At 44.3% G+C, this 20,956-nt stretch overlaps 1 protein-coding gene and 1 pseudogene across 5 annotated transcripts in view; both read right to left on the bottom strand.

Moving 5' to 3' along the window:
• BFAR (bifunctional apoptosis regulator) overlaps nt 1-20,956 on the bottom strand; it is a 41,205-nt gene that overhangs the window by 15,162 nt on the left and 5,087 nt on the right. For all 4 annotated transcript variants that reach the window (XR_014235426.1, XM_082359285.1, XM_082359286.1 and 1 more), the window contains exons 2-5: nt 10,800-11,136; nt 9,246-9,450; nt 8,348-8,517; nt 5,799-5,943 (exon numbers count right to left, since the gene is read on the bottom strand). Coding sequence is in view for 3 of the 4 variants with exons in the window: in XM_082359285.1 (XP_082215411.1) it covers nt 5,799-5,943; nt 8,348-8,517; nt 9,246-9,450; nt 10,800-11,062 (783 nt within the window). In the remaining variant the exon portion in view is untranslated. The remainder of the gene's footprint in view (nt 1-5,798; nt 5,944-8,347; nt 8,518-9,245; nt 9,451-10,799; nt 11,137-20,956) is intronic.
• Nucleotides 11,150-14,790, bottom strand: LOC309612938 (tricarboxylate transport protein, mitochondrial pseudogene; annotated as a pseudogene). The gene has a single exon. The product of its transcript is annotated as a tricarboxylate transport protein, mitochondrial pseudogene (transcript).

Here is a 20,956-nt window from a genome sequence, read left to right as displayed (position 1 = left end):
GAGATGTCAGTACATGTTTGCGGAATGAATACAAAAATAAAACAGCTGCTTTAAGTACACTCAGAAAATTGTCTAGAAGAAAACAGAGCAAAACGCAATGTTACCCATGTCTGAATCTCAGGTGGGATTAGGGTCAATTTATTTTCATTTTCTTCACTTCCGTAAATTTTGCTATAATGAATGTACATTTATATTTTTCCTGATTATAAAAGAAACTTAAAAATGATTCAACTTACTTGATGCTACTAAGCATCAAGTAAAATGGGCAAAAGATGTGAATGGACACTTCACCAAAGAAGGTAGAAGGATGGCAAATAAGCACATGAAAAGATGCTCATTATTACTAATCCTTAGAGAAATGCAAATTAAGCCAGTGAGATACCACTGTACACTCATTGAAAAGGGGAGGGTTGGGAAGGAGGGCTTACAAAGGGGCGGGAAGAAGCTTTTGGGAGTGATGTATACGTTCACTCTCTTGATTGTGGTGACGGTTTCACAGGTGTGTACATATGTCAGAACTTAGCAAATTGTACACTTTAAATATGTGTATGTCAATTATAGCTCAATAAAACTGTTAAAACATATTCAACTTATTTGATGCTATCAGTGGCTTACCAATAAAAATTTTAAAGTGTGATAACGGTTACATTTAAGAAGAAAGTCCTTCTCTTTAGAGCTTCACACTAAAGTATTTAGGGGTGAAATAATATGATGTGTGGATATGCTTTAATATAATTCCAGGACTGGGGGTGTGGGGAGAGGGTGGAGGGGTACAGATGCATTAGGGGTGACCACGAGTCAATGCTCGTTGAAGCTGGGTATGAGTACTCTCTTCCCTCTATTTTTGTATGTACCTAACATTTTCTATATTTAAAAAAATTTTTAAGAGGTCCAACTTGTGAAATGGCTGATTCCAGGTCTGGGGCAGGAAAGGTGCAAGAGTAACTTGAACATCTTGCCGTGTGAGAACGGAAACTATCAAAGACTAATAAATCATGTTAAAAGGACTCATTAGCAAGTACGCTGTACCTCAATTCAAAAGTTAAATTTAAAAAATGGACTCAGAGAATAATTTGAGGAGACTCCTACTCAAAAAGATGGGACAGTTGGAGCATCAATTAGAATAACTACTGAAACGTATTCAAATACATCAAGAATGTCAAAATCCTCAGTTATTAATAATCCTAAAGAAAGAAATTGGTCATGTTTGGAGGACAACAGGGAAGCAAATTCTGAAACTGGTAAGTAAACAGAGAAGATCAAGCATTTAACCTGCCCTTCTGGTATAAACTGTACTTAGGATAATCAAAATGGCTGTTGACAGAAGATTTCCTTTTCATTAAAGATGTATTTCAGTGAACAAGGTGAAAAAGAAATGAGAGAGTTACAGTATCACCATTTGGCAACACTTAATGAACTAATGGATCTAAACAATCAATGATCATGGGACATTATGAGCCTCTTGATGGAAGAAAATACCACACCTATAAAGCAGCCTTGCCAAAACACCAAACCTAAACCAAAGTAAGCCTCTAGTCCCAACTCCTGGATTATAGGATATGCAGGGGAAGAAGGGACCTGTTAGGTGACACCACAGAGAGACAACTGGCAAAGTACAAAACATCAGAAAACTACAGGAGAAAATTATCTGGTTTCTTCAACAAATAAATGCAGGGTAATGACAAGAGGAAGGGAGAATCTATAGACTGAAAGAGACTTAAGAGACATGACAACCAACAAACAACCCAATTTAAAAAATTCAGAAGACCTGCACAGACATTTTTCCAAAGAAGACAGTGAGATGGCCAATAGGCCCAAGAAAAGATGCTCAGCATCACTAATTATCAGAGAAATGCAAATCAAAACCTCACACCTGTCAGAAAAGCCATCACCAAAAGCACCACAGATAACAAATGCTGGAGAGGGTGTGGAGAAACGGGAACCCCTGTACACCACTGGTGGGAATGTAAATTGCTGCAGCCACTGTGGAAATCAGTATGGATGGTCCTCAAAAAACTAAAAATAGAACTACCATATGATTCATCAATCCCACTCCTTGGAATATATCCAAAGAAAACAAAAACACTAATTTGAAAAGATGCAGGCACCCCAATGTTCATAAGAGCATTATTTGCAATTGCCAAGATATGGAAGCAACCTAAGTATCCATCAACAGATGAATGGGTAAAGATGATGTGGCATATAAATACAGACACACACACACACACACACACACACACACACACACAATGGAATACTACCCTTCCATAAAAAGAACTAAACTTTGCCATTTTGCAACAACATGGATGGACCTGGGGGTATTATGCTTAGTGAAATAAGTCAGACATAGAAAAATAAGTAGGTATATTTTGACTTATATGTGGAATCTAAAAAATAAAACAAACAAACGCCTGTAACAAAACAGAAACCAACTCACAGATATAGAGAACCAACTAGCGGTTACCAGTGGGGAGAGGGAAGGTGGGAGGGGCAAGACAGGGGTAGGGGATTAAGAGGTACAAACTACTATATATAAAATAAGTAAGCTATAAGTATATACTGTTTAGCACAGGGAATATAGCAAATATTTTTATAATAACTTTAAGTGGGGTATGATCTATAAAAATATTGAATCATTATGTTATACACCTGAAACTAATATAATATTGAAAACCAACTTTACCTCAATTAAAAAAAAAAAAAAAAAGACATGACAACCAAATGTGGACCTTGTTGGGACCCTGCGTGGAACAAATCAACTGAAAAAAAAAAAAAAGTAGGGTATTTGAATAATGACAAATTATTTGATAATATCAGAGAATTATTCATTCTGGGGGGGGTATATTATGGTATTTTAGTTTTGTTTTTCAAGAGGTCTTTACTTTTTAGGGACTTCCCTGGTGGTCCAGTGGTTAAGAATCCGCCTTCCAATGCAGGGGACGCGGGTTCGATCCCTGGTTGGGGAACTAAGATCCCACATGCTGCAGGGCAACTAAGCCTGCGCGCCGCCACTACTGAGCCTGCACCCTGTGGAGCCCGTGCGCTGCAACTAGAGAGAAGCCTGAGTGCTACAACGAAGATCCCGCATGCCGCAACTAAGACCTGACGCAGCCGCATACATTAAAAAAAAAAAGTCTTTACTTTTTAGAGATTCAATAAAATATTTACTTATGAAATATATGCTATCTCAGATTCAAAATAATCACGGGTAGCAGGAGTAGGTATTACTGAAATAAACATAGCCATGAGTTGCTGTCGTATGGGTTGATGGAAGTTTTGTACTATTATCCTGCTTTTGGGTATATTTGAAATTTTCCATAGTAAAAGTTTTTTGAAAAATCTAACTTCTAAAAATTATCTCTATATTGTAACTTAGGTGAGACATAGAAATATGGAAGTAGTTCTTCATTTTAAAGCAGTGTTTCCCAACCTTTTTTTCATTATTACCCCTTAAGGAGCCTTTTACAGACATTTTTTTCATAAGCCCGCCCCTGCCCCATGAAACGTTAATACCACAGATATACCGTGTATCTGTTTACGTACTGTGGTCTTCGGAGGGCCACAAGTCACTGCGATACTTAACACTTTTCACCCCTCAAGAACCAATGGCCTTGGGGGCGCTGCTGCTCCTACTGGGTGTGCAGGCTCTAAGGGAACACAGGTCCCAGAAATAGAGCCCGAAGGCACCCAGCCACGTCTCGGTCAGTACGAGAGAAAGGGAGATGACCGGGTTACATGTTTGTAGGTCTGGGATCAGCTGGACCAAAACATCCCAACTCTGGGGCTACCTTCCATCAGAGAAGGAGGATAAAGCAACCTCCCAGCGAGGTGGTCGCGATGACGGCGCTGCCGTGGGGAGCTGTCCCTCCCAAGTCTGACGAGAACAGCGGCGCTCAGGAGCCTTAGCACGCAGCCTGCAGGCTAAGCATCAAGTGACCACCCCTGGGGAGGGGCTGAAGCACAGATGTGAAGGAGCAGACTGATGATAAGGTTCTGCTTGCTTTTTACAGTTGGACCAGAACACCATCCCCATTCACTCTGGTTAATATTAAGTTTACTTTGACAGATTCTAAATAGAGGGTCATTGCTGGATACAGGACCCAGAAAGGTTCTGTCAGATATTAAAACCCACCATAGGACTAATATTGGCTACAAGAAGTCCAGAGGTTGACTGCATTAACAAAACTAATAATTTATGATAAAAGAGAAGTAGGGATTTTTTTTTTAAACTGACAAACAACAACAACACAGAAAACAACAAATCTTCTATCTTAGGACCCTATCCCCATTCTTCAAAAATTCTGAAACTAGTGTTTTTTCAGTTTTAAAGCAATACATGCACAAAATAAACACAATTTTCTTCAAACGGCACAGAATTGTATTAAATGACAAATGCAATTCACCCTTCCATCCAAGTCTCAATCCCTAGATGAAAACATTGTTAACAGTCTGTGTATCCTTCCAGAGATTTTCTATGACACATACAAATGTGTAGGTTTTCTAACGTGTTTTTCTTTATTTTCAGTTAACAACTTGGGTATCATTTCTTGTTAGCGCACCCAGGGTCACCTCGTTCCTTTGTAATGGCTACGTGTATGGGTGAGCTGTATTTATTGAACCTGTTCCTAACAATGGGTGCTGAGGTTGTTTCCCACGTGCTATTACCAATGACACTGTGGCCAACATCTTGTTTAATAATTTCTGTGACTCAAACATTCAATTCTCACTGTGACTCTCTGAGGTCACTGGCTGAGGAGGAAACGGGACCAGGAGGCCCAGGGACTTGCTGGCGTTCCCACAGTCAGTGTGTCCTGGAGGAGCCCGGGAGGAGCCCGGGAGTCAGGCTGCCGAGCCCTCTCTTGATCACAGCGCTATGCTGCCTGTGCTCTAAATGCAAAGGAGTGAAACTGTAGACCAAAGAGTACAGGCGGTTTAAATTATAACAGTTATTGACAAACCGCTCTCCAAAGAGACTGCGCCAATTTAGGATCCGCAAACATGAGTGCCTGTTTCCTCACGTCATGAAAGGTTCTTATCCTTGACAATGTCATAGGTGAGAATGACGCCAGCGGGTTGTCTCATTTGTACCATAATTATCAGTGAGCATTTTTCCCCCATAAACTTATTGGTTATTTGTATTTATTTTTCTCCATGATGTCTTTTTTAGGGTATAGGTCTGTGTACTCCAGACATTCTATGACTAATAAAAAATAGAGTATTCATTTTACAGTACAGTATTCGCTAAATTCTCTCTGTGAAGGAGAACCAGGTACAGTCACACTGAAGAACAATTTATCAGCATCTGGTAAAGCTGAAGATGTGCATTACTTGTGACCCAGTAATCCTATTACTCAGTGTATAGCACAAAGAAAGTCTTACACATGAGCACACGAACTTTCCAAGAATGTCCACAGCAGCCCTGTTTCTCATAGCAAAAATGGAAATAATCTCAGTGGCCATCAATGGGAGAATGTATAAATGGTCACGTACTTGTGCAGTGGAATATGGCACAAGGGAAAAAGAGCCAGAGCCAGAGACAAAAGCTACTTGCAGAAGGATAATAAGCTCAGTTCATGCCTTTTATGTTAAGGTTAAAAACCTAGAACATTGTTCCTAGAGCTGTGGATATATACCCAGAACACAAGTAGGCAAGCAGGCCCAGGAAGGATACACAGGCATAGGGAAAGCAGGGACGCAGGGGGCTTCAGTTTTGTCTGATGTATTCATGAGCAGTGGGCAGGCAGATAACTGATATCTGGTGCTCAATACTTATTTTCCATTGAAAAAATAGAGTTCACCTTGTATTCCCAGAGGTTTTGCGGGGGCTTCACACCCAGTGCTTTGACTCGCTCCAGTTCCATGAGGATGGCTCTTCGGTGGCTGCTGTTTTCTATGGTATATGGTGCCCTGGAAAATTCTTCCTCTGTCAAAGTTAAAAGCAACCTAGGGTGTGGGCGAGGAGATAGGAGGAGATGTCTTTTGAGATTACATCCTGGAAGCAAACTTTCCACAGTCGGAGTTCCACCTTATCAACACAGATAAACACTTTAGGCTTGAGGTAAGACACATAACATATGAAATAAGATTAATAACAGCAAACAACTGAAAGCTTACTATTTGCCAGTCCCTCTATTTTTTTTTTTTAAATTAATTAACTTATCTATTTTTGGCTGCATTGGGTCTTCGTTGCTGCATGCGGGCTTTCTCTAGTTGCGATGAGCAGAGGCCACTCTTCGTTGTGGTGCGTGGGCTTCTCATTGCGGTGGCCTCTCTTGTTGTGGAGCACGGGCTCTAGGCGCGCGGGCTCAGTAGTTGTGGCACGTGGGCTCAGCAGTTGTGGCTCGCAGGCTCCAGAGCACAGGTTCAGCAGTTGTGGCGCACGGGCTTAGTTGCTCCGCGGTACGTGGGATCTTCCCTGACCAGGGCTCGAACCCGTGTCCCCCGCATTGGCAGGCGGATTCTTGACCACTGCGCCACCAGGGAAGTCCCCAGTCTCTCTATTTTTTAAAGTGTGTGTGTATAGAAAAAAAAAACTGGGAAGAAATCCAATAAAACATTATGACATTAAGAGTAGTTGTCTGGGGACTTCCCTGGTGGTGCAGTGGTTAAGAATCTGCCTGCCAGTGCAGGGGACACGGGTGGGATCCCTGGTCCGGGAAGATCCCACATGCCGCAGAGCCATTAAGCCCGTGCTCCACAACTACTGAAGCTCACGCACATAGAGCCCATGCTCCGCAACAAGAGAAACTACAGCAGTGAGAAGCCCGCGCACCACAATGAAGAGTAGCCCCCGATCGCCGCAACTAGAGAAAGCCTGCGCGCAGCAACGAAGACCCAATGCAACCAAAAAAAAAAGAGTAGTTGTTTGGGGATAGTGATTAAATAAAGATAACTGTAGATCCCTTATCTGCTCCCTTTCATCAGAAGACACGAATTCACCTCTACAGTGATTCCTTGTTAAAAGTGCCCCGTAAAGGTTTATTCCCTTTCACTCAGCCATTCCAGTTTCGGAATCTCTCCTCTGGAAGGAAGACAGTTACGCAGAGACACATTGTATTAAGTGGGTAGAGAAGTTTTTTTAACCACAATTGGGGGCGAGGGTGGGGAGGTAGTGCAACTTCTTACAAAAAACAGACAAAGTGGGAGCATTTTGCTTCCTCAATAGAGAGTCAAGTGTTGAAAGCTCAGTTCAGGGGGAAAAAATGGAGCAGGGTGGGAGGTGGGGCAGCCTAGCAGTGAGTGGACTACACGTCTGACTCAAACGGGTTAGAGAGCGGCTGCCTGGTGGTCTAAGTAACACCCCTACGTGGTCCCCCTTCAAGGAAGGGAGGGACCCCAGTAAAGATGGACAGGGCTCAGGAAGGGGCAGGGGGATTTGCTGATGGGCAGAAGCAGGCTGACGCATAGCTCAGCGATGAGTGAGCTCCTCAAACTAATGGGTTCCTCAGAGCATTTGCACAACGTAGTCTGGTACCGTCTGGAGCAGAAAAAAGGGAAACACCACGTATGTGTGCTGGTAGAGATCGATTAATAGACTCTAGCATATACACATACATATAAACACAGGTCTGCTTAGTACAATCGTATTTCCAGTTTAAATAAATAAATAACACGTTATTTAACACATCTATGTGTATGCCTGTATAAACATTGAAAAAAATCTGGACAGGTGTCCAGCAAGATGATAATAGTGGTTTTCTCTGAAGAGCAAGATTATGAAGGTATTTCATTTCTAATGTCCTACAATTCTACTTTATTATTTTAAAATAAATAAATATATGTTACTTTTATAATCAGGAAGCAACAAACAATTAAAATGTCAGTCGATGACATAAAATGGTTCGGCTGCTTTAGAAAACAGTTCAATGGTTCCCCAAAAGGTAAACACAGAGTTACCTTATGACCCAGCATTTCCACTCCAAGAGAGTACTGAGTATTGAAAATATACGTCCACACGAAAACCTTTATATACAAATGATCGCAGCAGCATTGTTCCTAACAGCCCCAAAATGGAATCAATCCAAATGTCCATCAACTGAAGAATGGATGAATGAAGAATGGAAATACTCTGAACAGGCAAATCCGGGAGACAGAAAGTAGAATGGTGGTTCCCGGGGGCTGCGGGAGGGGAAAATGAGGATTGACTGCCTTTAGCAGGAGCTTTCTTTTTGGGGATGATGGAAATGTTCTAAAACCAGACTGTGGCGATGGCTGCACATATCTGTGAATATATTAAAAACCACTGATTATACACTTCAAATGGGTGAATTTTGGGGTTATGTGGATGGTGTCTCAATAAAACTGTTTAAAAAATGTCAGTGACGTATCAGAAGATTTTGCTCCTCACCTTCCGTTTACTCTTTCAGATAAAAACCTGTCTCTGTAGAGAGAGGCCCAAGGGCCCAGCTGCTCCAGCCAGAGGACAACTTCTTCTGCTGTCCATGTGGCCACAGCCTTGTGCACCAGGAGGTCGTGCTCAGATTCCCTGCTGCTCCAGTGATACACCAGCAGGACCACCTGGGGAAAAGTGACATGGCCCTTATTCCACAGCAGGATCAGAGACGCCAGCTTCTAAATATGTGAGCGTGGGGCCAGGAAGGAAAAAGCTGAGCTGGAAGGGGATGATGCCAAGTCCATAGATACGGAAGCCGATACGGATGCCAAGTCCGTAGATATGGAACACCACTGCCACCGAGATCTAGGGAGCGCGACCCTTGCTGGGCTCATCTCTGCTGAGTCTCGGGTTGTCAGGGAACAGAGACAGGAACAGGACTCACTGCAGGGCACCAGGGAGTACTGCACCCTTTTCCCCATCAATTTGGCCAGTGTAACTGACTCGCGTGCCTTTTCTATTGGAAAATTTGTAATAGTTAGATTTTTGAAGCATGGATACATCTTAAAAAGAAAATAGTCTCTACACTGGAAGTTAGTGAAGGGCTGTGCTCAAGACGTGGCCTTGAGTTCCAGCTTTAACACCTTTCTGCACCGGTTTGCTCCTCTCTACAGCAGGAATAATAACAGTGCCTATTGCATAGGTTGTGAAGAGGATGAAACGGGACAAAACGAACATTTACTGGGCTCTGAATATTATGTTGTATATACTTGCATAGGCAACATCCCCAGGTTTCAATGTACATAGTGAATTACCACATACGGTCACATCATTAATCATTTAGGGGTATTTCAACAGAACTGACTTCACAGGAAACTCTGGGAGGGAGGGGGACAGAGAGACATAAACTTACTGCCACACCAGTTAAAGCTGTGAGCACTCCGGAAAAGAATCCCCCTCCCCTCTGCTGATTCACTCGGCCCGTGTTGGGAGCTGAAAGTATCTTATCATTCCCATACTTCTGAAAGGCTGCGAGACTCTGGACTACGTCATTATTCTGCAGAATGTCTTCAGATCGCATTCTAATTGCATCAGGAAATAATTTTTCAATGGCATCCCTATGGAGAACAGAAAAAAAATCACAAGACAGTTGTTTGATTAAATATACTTATAATGTTTAGAGGCCAAAATAAAACTACTATCAACGTTTAATAATATACAAGGATTCTAGAAGAATGGACAAGAAGATTGGTTATGGCCCTGTTGGTAGCAGCAACAAATCAGAAACACCTATATGTCCACTGTTAGGGCAACAGCTAAATAAAACATAGCATATTCATACAGTGGAAACATACATAGTTTTAAAAATGAATTTACTGGATATCACTGTGTATCAAGATGAATAAATTTATCCACATTGTTGAATGAAATAGTAAACTGCAGAAACACAGACAGTACACCACTGATGTGAGGAAATATTTGCATTTCCTATTGGCACATAAATGTATAAAAGTATTTTTAAAAATCTGAAAGATGACAACTAAGTCAGAACTGAAATTACTCTGTGAAAAAGGAAGGAAGAATTGTAAGATGGGGGAGGAGGGGTTGAAGGGGTCTTTATCAGCAATGTTCTGATTTTTTTAAAAGAATGTAAATGACTATGTATGTACTGCTTATGTTATTAAAAAATTAACTCATAAAAAAGAAAAAAGGTGCAGTTCAGTAGTGAAGAGTGAGACCAACCCTCAGGTCATACTGTAGGCTCTTCATTTTCGATTATACACAATCAGAGAACCCTTCTTCAATTTAAGGTTAACCTGCAGGTAAGCCAAGGCTGAAAGGTCAGAGCAAAGTGTGTGTAAATACATCTCCTGTGAAAAAGAGAATGATGGGTTAATATTTTCATGGAACTTCCTGGTACTCTGTTGATAACAAGAAGGCAAGAGAAAAGGATTTTAGCCTCAAAGACCTCACAGGTACATGATGAACATTATGAATGGAAGCAGAAAAAAACCTGCTATCTGAAGGTCTTATCAACTGTTGTGTGATGCCATGCATGAGAAACTCTATTAATGTGATAAATGCAACAGAGTCTAGTCAAAGATTATGAAAACCAGCATCAAACCAGTTTTCGAGAATCATACAGTTAGACCATTTTCTCTATGAGACCTAGGGTGTTCTCAGTGAATACACATCAATAAGAAGTATTATGTACAAAGAGTTACAGACAATGGTCTGATAACCAGCGTTTCTTTCTTTCCCTCATTTATAATAAACAAACAAATCACGGTCACCTGTGAGGAAGGGAGTCGGGACTTCCAGGTCGTTGAGCTCCCTGACTCACATGCCAGCAGATCCAGAATGACCCCTGAGGCCACCTCTCTGGCCTTTCCAGATGCGGCTGCTCCCAGTAAGAGAAACCACACTGTACAGGCCCAATGAGCTACCCGCATGGGCTGAGCATTACCTGAGGAGAATATTGACTTTGGGGAAACCTTCCCATTTTTCTCTGCATTCTGGACACTCTGTTTTCTTCGAAGAGGCCCACCACAGAGCTAGGCAGTGCCGGCAGAAGCTGTGCCCACAGTTCAAGGTGGTTGGGTTAACCAGGATGTCGTAACAGCAGTGGCAGGAAAATTCCCTAACAGAAATCCGAGGGCTGGTGCTCTGCAGAGGGTCCTCTTCCTCAAGGCTTGTCGTGTTCAGATTATTCTGCGGAGACTCTTCCATCTCTTAGCAAATTCTGGGATCCACAGACATAGAAAATTCCAGACTCAGAAAACTGCTGCAAAGCATCGCGAAATCTAGAAAAAAAGAGACAACAACAGAAATAGGAAAAATAATATAGTAGGTGTTTGAGATTACAGCCATTCTATTGATATTAAAGCTCTGATTTTTAAATGTGACAAATTTGGTTTCTAAAAATTTACATTCCATAAACCACATAAACATCACTAAAATTTTCTGACCTATTGTCATACTTTCAGAAATTAGGTAAAGCAAAATAGTGTAGTGGAAGGTTCAATGGACTTGGATGGGGGAGGCTGGAGAATTCTAGATCCTTCCATTCTGCTAACTTCCTTTGAACATGTAATTTCTCTGGCCTCAGTTTTCTCAATGAAATTTCTAAAGTCCTTTCAACGTACATAATTTTAAATAAGCCAGCTTCTTGGCCCATGAAAATGTCTGGAGTCGGCAACAAGAGATGTACTTCATATAAATAACAGAGTTTATCCAAACAAATCTGCCTTCCCCTTAGGTAAGTATTTCTTTTGACACCTGATTTCAGAGGCTTCCACAGGAACAGTACCTGGAAGACAGTGAGGCCTGGTTCTCTGAGGTGCCCTGCGTCAGGTCCACTTGCCTGGGGCTTAATATCCACCCCCCCCACCCCCAAACCAACCCAAACGTGCACATCCTGCCTTCTGGATCCCACCAGTTTGGTGCCACAGAAACACACTAATGTCACTAATATGCAAATGGCTAAGGACCATTCTCTTCTCATCCTTATCTGGGTCTTAAGGGAGTTTTTTATTGAAAAGCAGTATGATGGTGCCATGGAGTTAGAAGCTCAACTCTCCATCTCCCGGACGGTGCCTAAGTTACCTGGGCTCTCTGAGCCTTGTTTCCTCAGCTGTGGAATGGTGCTTAGAGTACACAAACCTTCAAAGCTTCTTGTGAGGGTTAGAGATAGTGAACTAGGGTGGTGGATGGTATAAACAGGGGCTAAAGAAATGATATTCAGATTGTTACTGGAATTAGCATGACGTAGGCACTGGTGGGGAAGAGTTTCTCAATCTCACTGTTGTTACAGGAAAGAAGGTAAATTGCTCTCAATCACCCACACTGGTCACGCAGAGAAGGGCTCTTTGCAGGCAGTGGTTAAGAACACAGGTCCCAGGGCTGGGCTGCCTGCATTCTTACCCCAGCTCTGCCATTTACTAGCTTTGCGCTCTGGATTTCTTTGAGTCTCAGGTTGCTCATATATAAATAGGGATGGTAATAGTATTTACCCCATTGGGAGGTTTTGAGAGTTAAGTAAGAGAATGCAAGTAAAGTGCCTGGCATACGGTAAGTAGACCATAAATGGTAGCAATTTCCCTGATTTTCAGGGAATTTTATCACTTTTACAGGGCACAAATTTTATATAGAGCATGATAACACTATATTTTAAACAAGCAAATCTATAAACAAAGACTAGAAGAAAATATAATGAAGTATTAGTAGTTGGTTGGGTGGGGGAGGATCGTGATTTTGTTGGTTTGGGTTTTCTGTATTCACCAAGCTGTTGTTAATGAAAATGATGTTACGATAACTGCAAAAATATAGAGAAAATTATAAAAAGCAATCATATTTGCCCATTATTTGTATGTTTAGGAACATTTAAACATTTTCTAACTGCTTTCCTTTGGGCAACCTCTTCAAATTACTAAGGAAGTAGGAGATCTCATATGTACAGGTTTTTAGAAAAAGGAATCATCATTTTGATAAAGTAGTTCCTTTATTTGGCTACTATGGATTAAACAACTACCATGTGGACAGTATTATCCCAGAAAATAATAATTGGACCATTGCTAGCTATTGACCATCTCTGGGGAGCTGGGCACCGGCGGGCACTTTAAGTACGTTTATGAGCACATCTTGATTCAGTGTTGGAAGAAGGATTTTTTTTTTTTTTTTTTTTTAAGAAAGGGCCTCCTGCTCAGAGTCTCAGGGGACCAGAAATTGGTCACCCCAAAGCAGTGCTCCTCAAGCAGACCATTTCACAGGGAAACCATGAGGGAGTAAGCTAGGCTGGGCCACAGGCTGCAGGGCAGACAAGAGGCCGAGAGCACTGTCTCCAGGCCCATCCACCAGTGTGGGGCAGTTCTCCTCTGCCCCCTCGATGTTGCCTACCAAGTGACCCCCAAGGACATACCCTCCAGCTGACCCTGCAGGATCCTGCCCCCAGGCCACAGGCAAGGCCTGGATGGAGGCCGGATGTTCCTTGGCCTGGTGCCAGGCCTCCCAGAGGGCTGACACTATGGCCACAGCTCGCTTGCCCACCAGCCTGCCTGGCCCCGACAGTGTCCTTGGGTGAGAGAGGCGTGGCCCCCACTGCCCAGCCGCAGACGGGCTGACGCAGGGACAGGAGGCTGCAGCAGGACCCGGTTTATTCTGCCTCGCAAGGGTGGTCCTGAGAGTGCCAGGTGCCACCCTGTCCGGGGCGGAGGGAGGGCCCAAGGGCTGGTTAAGGCCAGTGGCGGGAGACGCGGGGGGATAGGCAGCCCCTGGAATGCAGTGAGGCCAGGCTGAGGCCCGGAGGCAGCTGTGGTAGGCCGGGGCGATGCCCCTGCTGCCCGGGGTGGAAGGCACCGGGCTGGGGCCAGGCCATGGCTACGGGGCCATGACCCAGGCCACACGGGCACCCCGGGAAGTGGGGCACAGGGTCACAGGACACGAAACATGAAACACAGGCACACGAGTAAGCACGTGGACAAGTGCACACAGGTTCACAGGCCAGAGGAACACCCGGTCTCAGCTGGACACATGGACACCATGGTGGTGTCATACAGACCACAGGGGACACATGGACTCGACGGCCACAGGGGACAGCCCTGGGCCATGGACTGCGAGGGACAGGGGAAGGGGGCCTTTTGGCACGACTGCACTGGAATCGCGAGAAGGGGGCGCTGGGGGCAGCCCATGTGCAGACCCCGGGGCTCAGTCCGTCTTCCACACTTTGTTGAGCAGCTTCACCACCTCGTCGTAGATGACGAACACGATGGCCACGTCCAGGCACACCCGGCGCAGGCGGGGGACGGTGCCCTTGTAGAACGCCTTGGGCCCCTCGTTCCTCAGGATCTGCAGGCCGCGGTCCCACGTTTTGCGGTACTTGTGAGCCTCCAGGCCCTGCATCCAGTTCTTGATCATGTCCAGAGGAGTGTTCCCACGGACACTGGCTGTGCCTGTGATGGCTCCAAACACACCAGTGATCAGAAGGGTTCATGGGCTTGTTGGGGTTGTCCCCTTGGTACCAGTTGCACAAGGAGGTCACGACGAAGAAGAGAATGGCCTGGTTGGATCCCTGCTTCAGCACGGTGGCCACGAGGCCCTGGTACGTCCCCTTCAGCCCTCGTTCCCAAACGATCTCCCTGACCCCGTGGAAGAATCCTCTGTATTTGGGGCTGGGGGAGGTCTGGTCATGGATGAACTTTACCTTGATGGTCTCCATGGGGCACACGACCACCACGGCATCTGCCACACCGGCACCCAGGCCGCACTGCAGCCCGCGCGTGCTGTCTAGCCGTCCCTGGGCGTCCCGCATGTGGTTGCTGAGAAACTCGAACATCCCGAGCCGGACGGCCGCCTTCGGGATGGAGCCGTAAAGCAGGGAGATGAGGCCGCGGTACAGGCCCGGGACGCCATGGTTGTGGACCGTCCGCTGCACGCAGTCCCCGATGCCCTGGTAGCGTGGCGGGTGCAAGCGCTCGTCCAGCTGCACCTGCGTCTTCACGTACTCGGTGGGGAAGGTGATGCAGATTTCGATGTCGCCTGCCAGGATCGCCTTCCCCGGGTGTGTGATGGTGGCCTTCCTGGGCACGGGTGCCCCTGCCGCCAGAGCGCGGGGCGCGGCTCTGGAGGGCGGGGTGGGGGGCCCGGCGGCGGCCTCTCTTCTAACAGGGGTTAGAAGAGATGGGCTTGAATTGGGTGCTGTTCTTGGTGTTTCCTGGGGAGCAGTGAGTGATATACCTGGAGATACAGGTCTGATACAGGGTCTTGTGTGCCTGGTTAATGAGAGGTGGGCAGATGGGAGCACATAAAGGTTTCGGAGGCACTGAGATAGCAAAGCTGTCCTTGAGGATGATAAATCCCATCAGGAAGGCGGGCTGGGCTGGGACAAGGTAGAAGTGAGGTGCTGTCACTTCTGAGACTAAGGTGGCAAACACGAAAATGCAAAGAAAGGGATCAATCTATCCAAGAGATGTTACAAAAATCCTTTATGGGCTTTGGTGATTAGAGAGCAGAATGATCAAAGATGTTGTCTAGGTTCTAGAACTGGGGAAGAAGAACAGTTCTGCTGATAGAAATGAGTCACTGTAAACAAACGGAGCCCAGCTTGAAGAGAAGCAAGTTGAATTTCGGAAAAGTTGAGTTTGCGGTGATGACCAGCTCTCCAGATAGAACTGTCTAGTGAGCAGGTGGAGATCTGAAACTGGAGCTGGGAGTTAAGGGGGAGGCCAAGTGTATGGATCTCGGAGTCATTTGAAATGACAACATATATGGAAATTAATTTCTCACAAATTAACCTTTTAAAACTAGAATGCACGAATAATTCTTAGTTTACCAGATCTGAAAGTTTATCTCTCGTGAGAGAAAACAAATCACACGCAGACATCAGAAGTGTATTTTATAAGTCATGTTTTGGGAATTCCCTGGTGGTCCAGTGGTTAAGAATCGCCTTCCAATGCAGGGGACGCAGGTTCGATCCCTGGTTGGGGAACTAAGATCCCACATGCCGTGGGGCAACTAAGCCCGCGAGCTGCAACTACTGAGCCTGTGCACTCTAGGGCCCGCATGCCACAACTAGAGAGAAGCCTGCGCGCTGCAACGAAAGATCCTGCATGCCACATAAATAAATACTAAAAAAAAAATGTAGAGGAACAAAACATTAAGGATCTATTTTTAAAAAAAAAAAGTCATGTTTTGAAAAGCTGAAGTGGCCACTAACTGTTTTTTAATTGTCTTTGACAAACTAGAAACTGCATGGACTTTGATTACTTCTTAGGAATCTTGCTCGTTTCATTTTACCCAAAATTCAAAACTGGACGTTAACAGAGAAAGAACGCACAGCTTAACTGAATTCAGCTGATCTCTTCTGCTATTTCTGTCTGTGTTTGGGTTCTTTCCATTAAAGAAAGCAGTACTTTTAGAGGAGGAAAGTGCCTCTTAGGTGATAAAAATCTAGCTCAGATACTAGAGTTCCAAGTTGTGGCCTTCTGACGTGGATAAACACACCCTCCTGCACTGGCAATGGTTAAAGGCTTCTTTGAGGAGAAGGCCCAATGTTCCTTTGAGGATGTTTATAACTGTTCTCTACAAACTCGGCACACACACCAGCAGGCTGGAGCTGGTTCGCTGGCTGAGTGTCTTCACAAGGAAGCACGTGTTAGAACACGCCCGCAGCCTACTGCTCTTTCCACCTTGTTGCAAAGCCTCAGAGAAGACTTGGGGGACATGGTTAGGACAGGGGCGAGGAGAATCATTCCATTCCCACTCCCAGTGCCCTGTTCACATGGAGGCACTTTGGTCTGTGCTTAAACATCACATGAGGGCTTCCCTGGTGGCGCAGTAGTTAAGAATCTGCCTGCCAACGCAGGGGACACGGGTTCAATCCCTGGTCCAGAAAGATCCCACATGCTGTGGAGCAACTAAGCTCGTGTGCCACAATTACTGAGCCTGTACTCTAGAGCCCGCAAGCCACAACTACCGAGCCCGCGTGCCTAGAGCCCGTGCACCGCAACGAAGAGTAGCCCCCGCTCGCTGCAACTAGAGAAAGCCCGCGCATAGAAACAAAGACCCAATGCAGCCAAAATATAAATAAATAAATTTAAAAATAAAATAAAATGATGGCTGGAACACCACATAATTGAAGAGCACAGCGAGACCGCTGGACTGAGTCACTCTGAAGAGCTGCAGTTTCTGAAAGTTGAAGTTGTGTCTCCAACTGATGTCCGGACTGGCACATCAGGGTGTCAGGGCACACTCTGAAATCACTTGCCAAGCTTGTGTTTGTGCACACGAGTGTTTTCCTGAAGGAAATCTAGAGTTTTTATTTGATCTCAAAGGGGACCAAGACCCAAATAAGGTTAAGAATCATTGTTTATCCAGTGGGATAAGGGCTTTCTTAAAGCACCCACCGCCCTGGCTTCCTAGAGTGCCTGTAATGAACCCAGGCGAGACTTTTCACAGCGTGGCTGCATTACGGTCAAGAGCAGCCACCCTCCGGACCTGGCAGTCTCAACAGCGGCAGCCACTGCTCCTCGGTGGCGACATCTAGTCTTTTTCTTCACGTGGTGCTTCTCTTTCTGCCCTTCCCCCTTGCTCTCTCTTTCTTTCCTCCTCTTCCTTCTTCTCTTATTTTCTACTGAATTTGGTGCCAGCATTTAAAAAAATCTCATTTCACATAAAAACCCAGATTCCTGGCTGCTTCTGAAAATCAGAAGATCTGGCAACACTGGGCTCTCCTTTTGTGCGACAAGAATCAGCTGAAGCTGAGTATCTGAGCAGCTGCCCCCTTCACACAGGGCCAGCTGGCTCCGGTTTGCTGTGGTCCTCACCCAGCTGGTTTCCTCGTTTCCATGAGCTGCCTGACCCCTGTGGATGTTTGTGTTTTCACAACCTATTCCATAAGGTGATGCCTACAGGGTCTGCCGATGAATGTATGACATTTCTAGGTTGACTGGCCTTAGGTTAGAAAGCTTCTGGAGTTCTATAAGCTTACTTATTGCTGAGAAAGTGATTGCTTATGAGGTTTCCCACACACTTTTCTACATTACCGCTTCTATTCTGCTTTAGCCTCAGAGGCTCAGTAGACTGTGTGTGTGAAAGGCTGTGGATGAACCTGAGGGCAGGGGCCAAGTCTAAAAATTCTAAGTCAGCTTTATTCTCATCATATTCTCACGGACCTAGCTCAAAATGAGTGAGAGTCTGGGGGGTTCCTATTTATCAAATATTTCAGTAGAGGCCTTTAAAACACTTATTTTAATTTTTTGGACGTATTACTTACTTCCTGCTTCTGAGAGACAGTGTAATGCATCTCAGTTTTAAAATCAGAAGACAGGTTCTGATTCCCAGCTTCACTACGAGCCATGAGATCACAGGCAAATTATTCATTCTCTCCGAGGCTCACATCAGCATATAGAAGCAATGGGGTTACTGCTCCTGATCTCACAGGGCTGCCCTGAGCGTGAAGAGCACAACTCATAGGAAGTGCTCAATAAACGTGGTCCCTTCTTCCACAGCACGTTCCAGTGGGTGACATTTCCCAATCCATACAAGTAAGGAATCCCTAAGCTGGTGGTTCTCATGCCCATGCCATATAACCAACAACTTCCGCTACCATGTAACATTTATTTATTTATTTATTGAAATGACCATTTGCTTTTATTGCAAGAGACATGGACACTTTTTATTTTTATTTTTTTGGCTGCGCCACACAGCATGTGGGATCTTAGTTCCCCGATCAGGGATTGAACCTGTGCCCCTTGCAGTGGAGGCATGGAGTCCTAACCACTGGACCGCCAGGGAATTCCCGACCATGTAACTTTTTAACACCTGGAGAGATATTACTTCCAGAGGAGCACACCATCTCTAAAGTGGCAATGTCAAGAAATGGCATAAAATCTTACAAAGCATTAACATGTGAAATATGACATGAATATGCACATATGAACAAACTGTACAGCTTACTTTTTCTAGAATGTTCATGGGTTAGGTCTGTTGGCACAACTGATAGGAAACAATTATCACAAGATATCTATCACCATGACCCTATGTATGTTCTCCCAAAGAAATACCTAACTGACATGGTATAGTTATCCGAAAATCCATGGGAAAAAAAAAAGGGCTGGGACACATATACTGTCCCAATAATTCTATGTAACTGAAGACCCTAGAATGAATTTGGCTATTTTGTCCCTGGAAGGAAAGTTGTTGGTCAAGTGCTTATCTGTGGATTTATCCAGAGGGTTATTCTCCAGGAGGAGGCAGGGGCACTGCTGTAACCTATTTCATTGTTTAATCACTCAACTCACATTTAAGAAAATTAATATAATAATTTTTATTGAGTTTATCAAAGAAGATTGCATTAATTCTGAGTTTAAGAATTTTTATACCTTAGCTTCTGAAGACTTCATTATGTGATGACTGTTAACTCTTTAGAAAGTGTAATTATCAAGCTGTTTGGTTCAGTGTTATATAATTATGGTTCTACCTCTTCACTCAACAAAACACTGATTGTGACTATAATACATACCTAACGTTTTATGAATAATCTTTTGAAGAGCTAATTTATTGGGATTCTAGCCTGAAAAATATGATCTCAATCACTTCTTACCAGAGATGTTCACTGCAAGAATAAAAAGCTTTTGGCTTTAGATGGGTCTCTAGTTAGGTTATTTCTTCTCATTAAATATTACCCGACAACAGAGAATAATGACAATTGCTGATATTTACTGAGCCCTTACATAATGTGAGAGGCACAACAATCTTATGGGATAGTTACTACTATCATCTCCATTTTACTGATGAGAAAATGGAGACCTAATTAGTATAGGACGGAGCCAGGTTTTGTTTGTTTGTTTTTTTAAACAACAACAACACAATTTCTTCTTTTTTTTTTTTTTTGGCCATGCTGTGCAGCATGCGGGATCCCCAACCAGGGGTCGGACCCATGCCCCCTGCAGTGGAAGCGTGGGGTCTTAACCCCTGGACCACCAGGAGATTCAGAGCCACGTTTTAAATGATGGTCTGACATAAAGCCTGTCCTCGTAACACTATATTGGTCTAGGCCACGTCATAGAGGGGCCACTGCGAAGCTGAGAAATCCAAACTAGAATCTGACATCACTGCATTTTGGAACATGTGGACTCCAGCTTGTGGCTGTTAGGGTGAGCATGCTGTTCCTCATATGAGATAAATAAGCAGAAATATTCACAAGAGAAATAGGGGTGAGGGTGCTTGGGTGAACCCCCATTTCTGGCACCAGCCCCCCCAGTCCACCCCTGGGGACACCACTATAAACACTAGCAGAATGCTACAGACATTATCAAATGTCCAAAGAGGGACCACCCATTTCTCGTGATTATGAGATAAAAAGAAATGTGTCCAAATGTAAGCAAGGCAAAGGTCAGAAACGGCAAATAAAACAGAACATGATATGTACTTCTTGCAGGTGGCGGAAGCTGGCTTTCATTAACTTAAGAGAAGCATTTCCAGGCTCTTACTGTACAAAACTTTGTGTTTTTCCAACTCCAATTGAGTGGAGTTCCAACTCCAACTCCAATAGACAAAACTTTGTCTATCTTCCAAGAAAATAGACAGATTTTCTTTCTAGACAGGGTCAGAAATCACTAGGGCAAAGGCAGCTAGCTAGCTCACTTGACACTGACCAGCTGCCTGCAATTTGAGACCCTGTGATTTACTGCCTGTGAGTGGTGCTGGGCAAGACAAGAGCACACGGGGAAGTGTGTCCTGGTCTCCCCTCTTCCGTGTCTGCTCTGTGGCATATATTCAACGACCTATCTCGTATGAAACACTGGAGATGCCTAATGACTCAGAAAGTGATCAAAAACTACTGGTGGTTACCAGTAACCCACACCTTAGCTATCGGGTTTTAAACTATTCCCTTACAATTCACACATTCTAAACTAACGAATCCTTTTCAGGTTTTGCACACTGATGGTTGAGTAGTCTTTGCCTCTCTGACCAAATTCTGAGCTCCTGAAGGTCAGGAACCAAGCCAGAGAATTCTATCATTGTACCTGACAGCAACTGGCACAAAGCTGAGTTCTAGATATTTGTAGCTGAAAATCAAATCCACAAATCTTTGACTTCTTTCACAGAAGTTTCTTAGAACTTCCG

The sequence above is a fragment of the Balaenoptera borealis genome (assembly GCF_965194805.1).
Source record: "Balaenoptera borealis genome assembly, chromosome: 16".
Lineage (NCBI taxonomy): Eukaryota > Metazoa > Chordata > Mammalia > Artiodactyla > Balaenopteridae > Balaenoptera > Balaenoptera borealis.
This window is presented reverse-complemented; position numbering and strand designations above follow the sequence as displayed.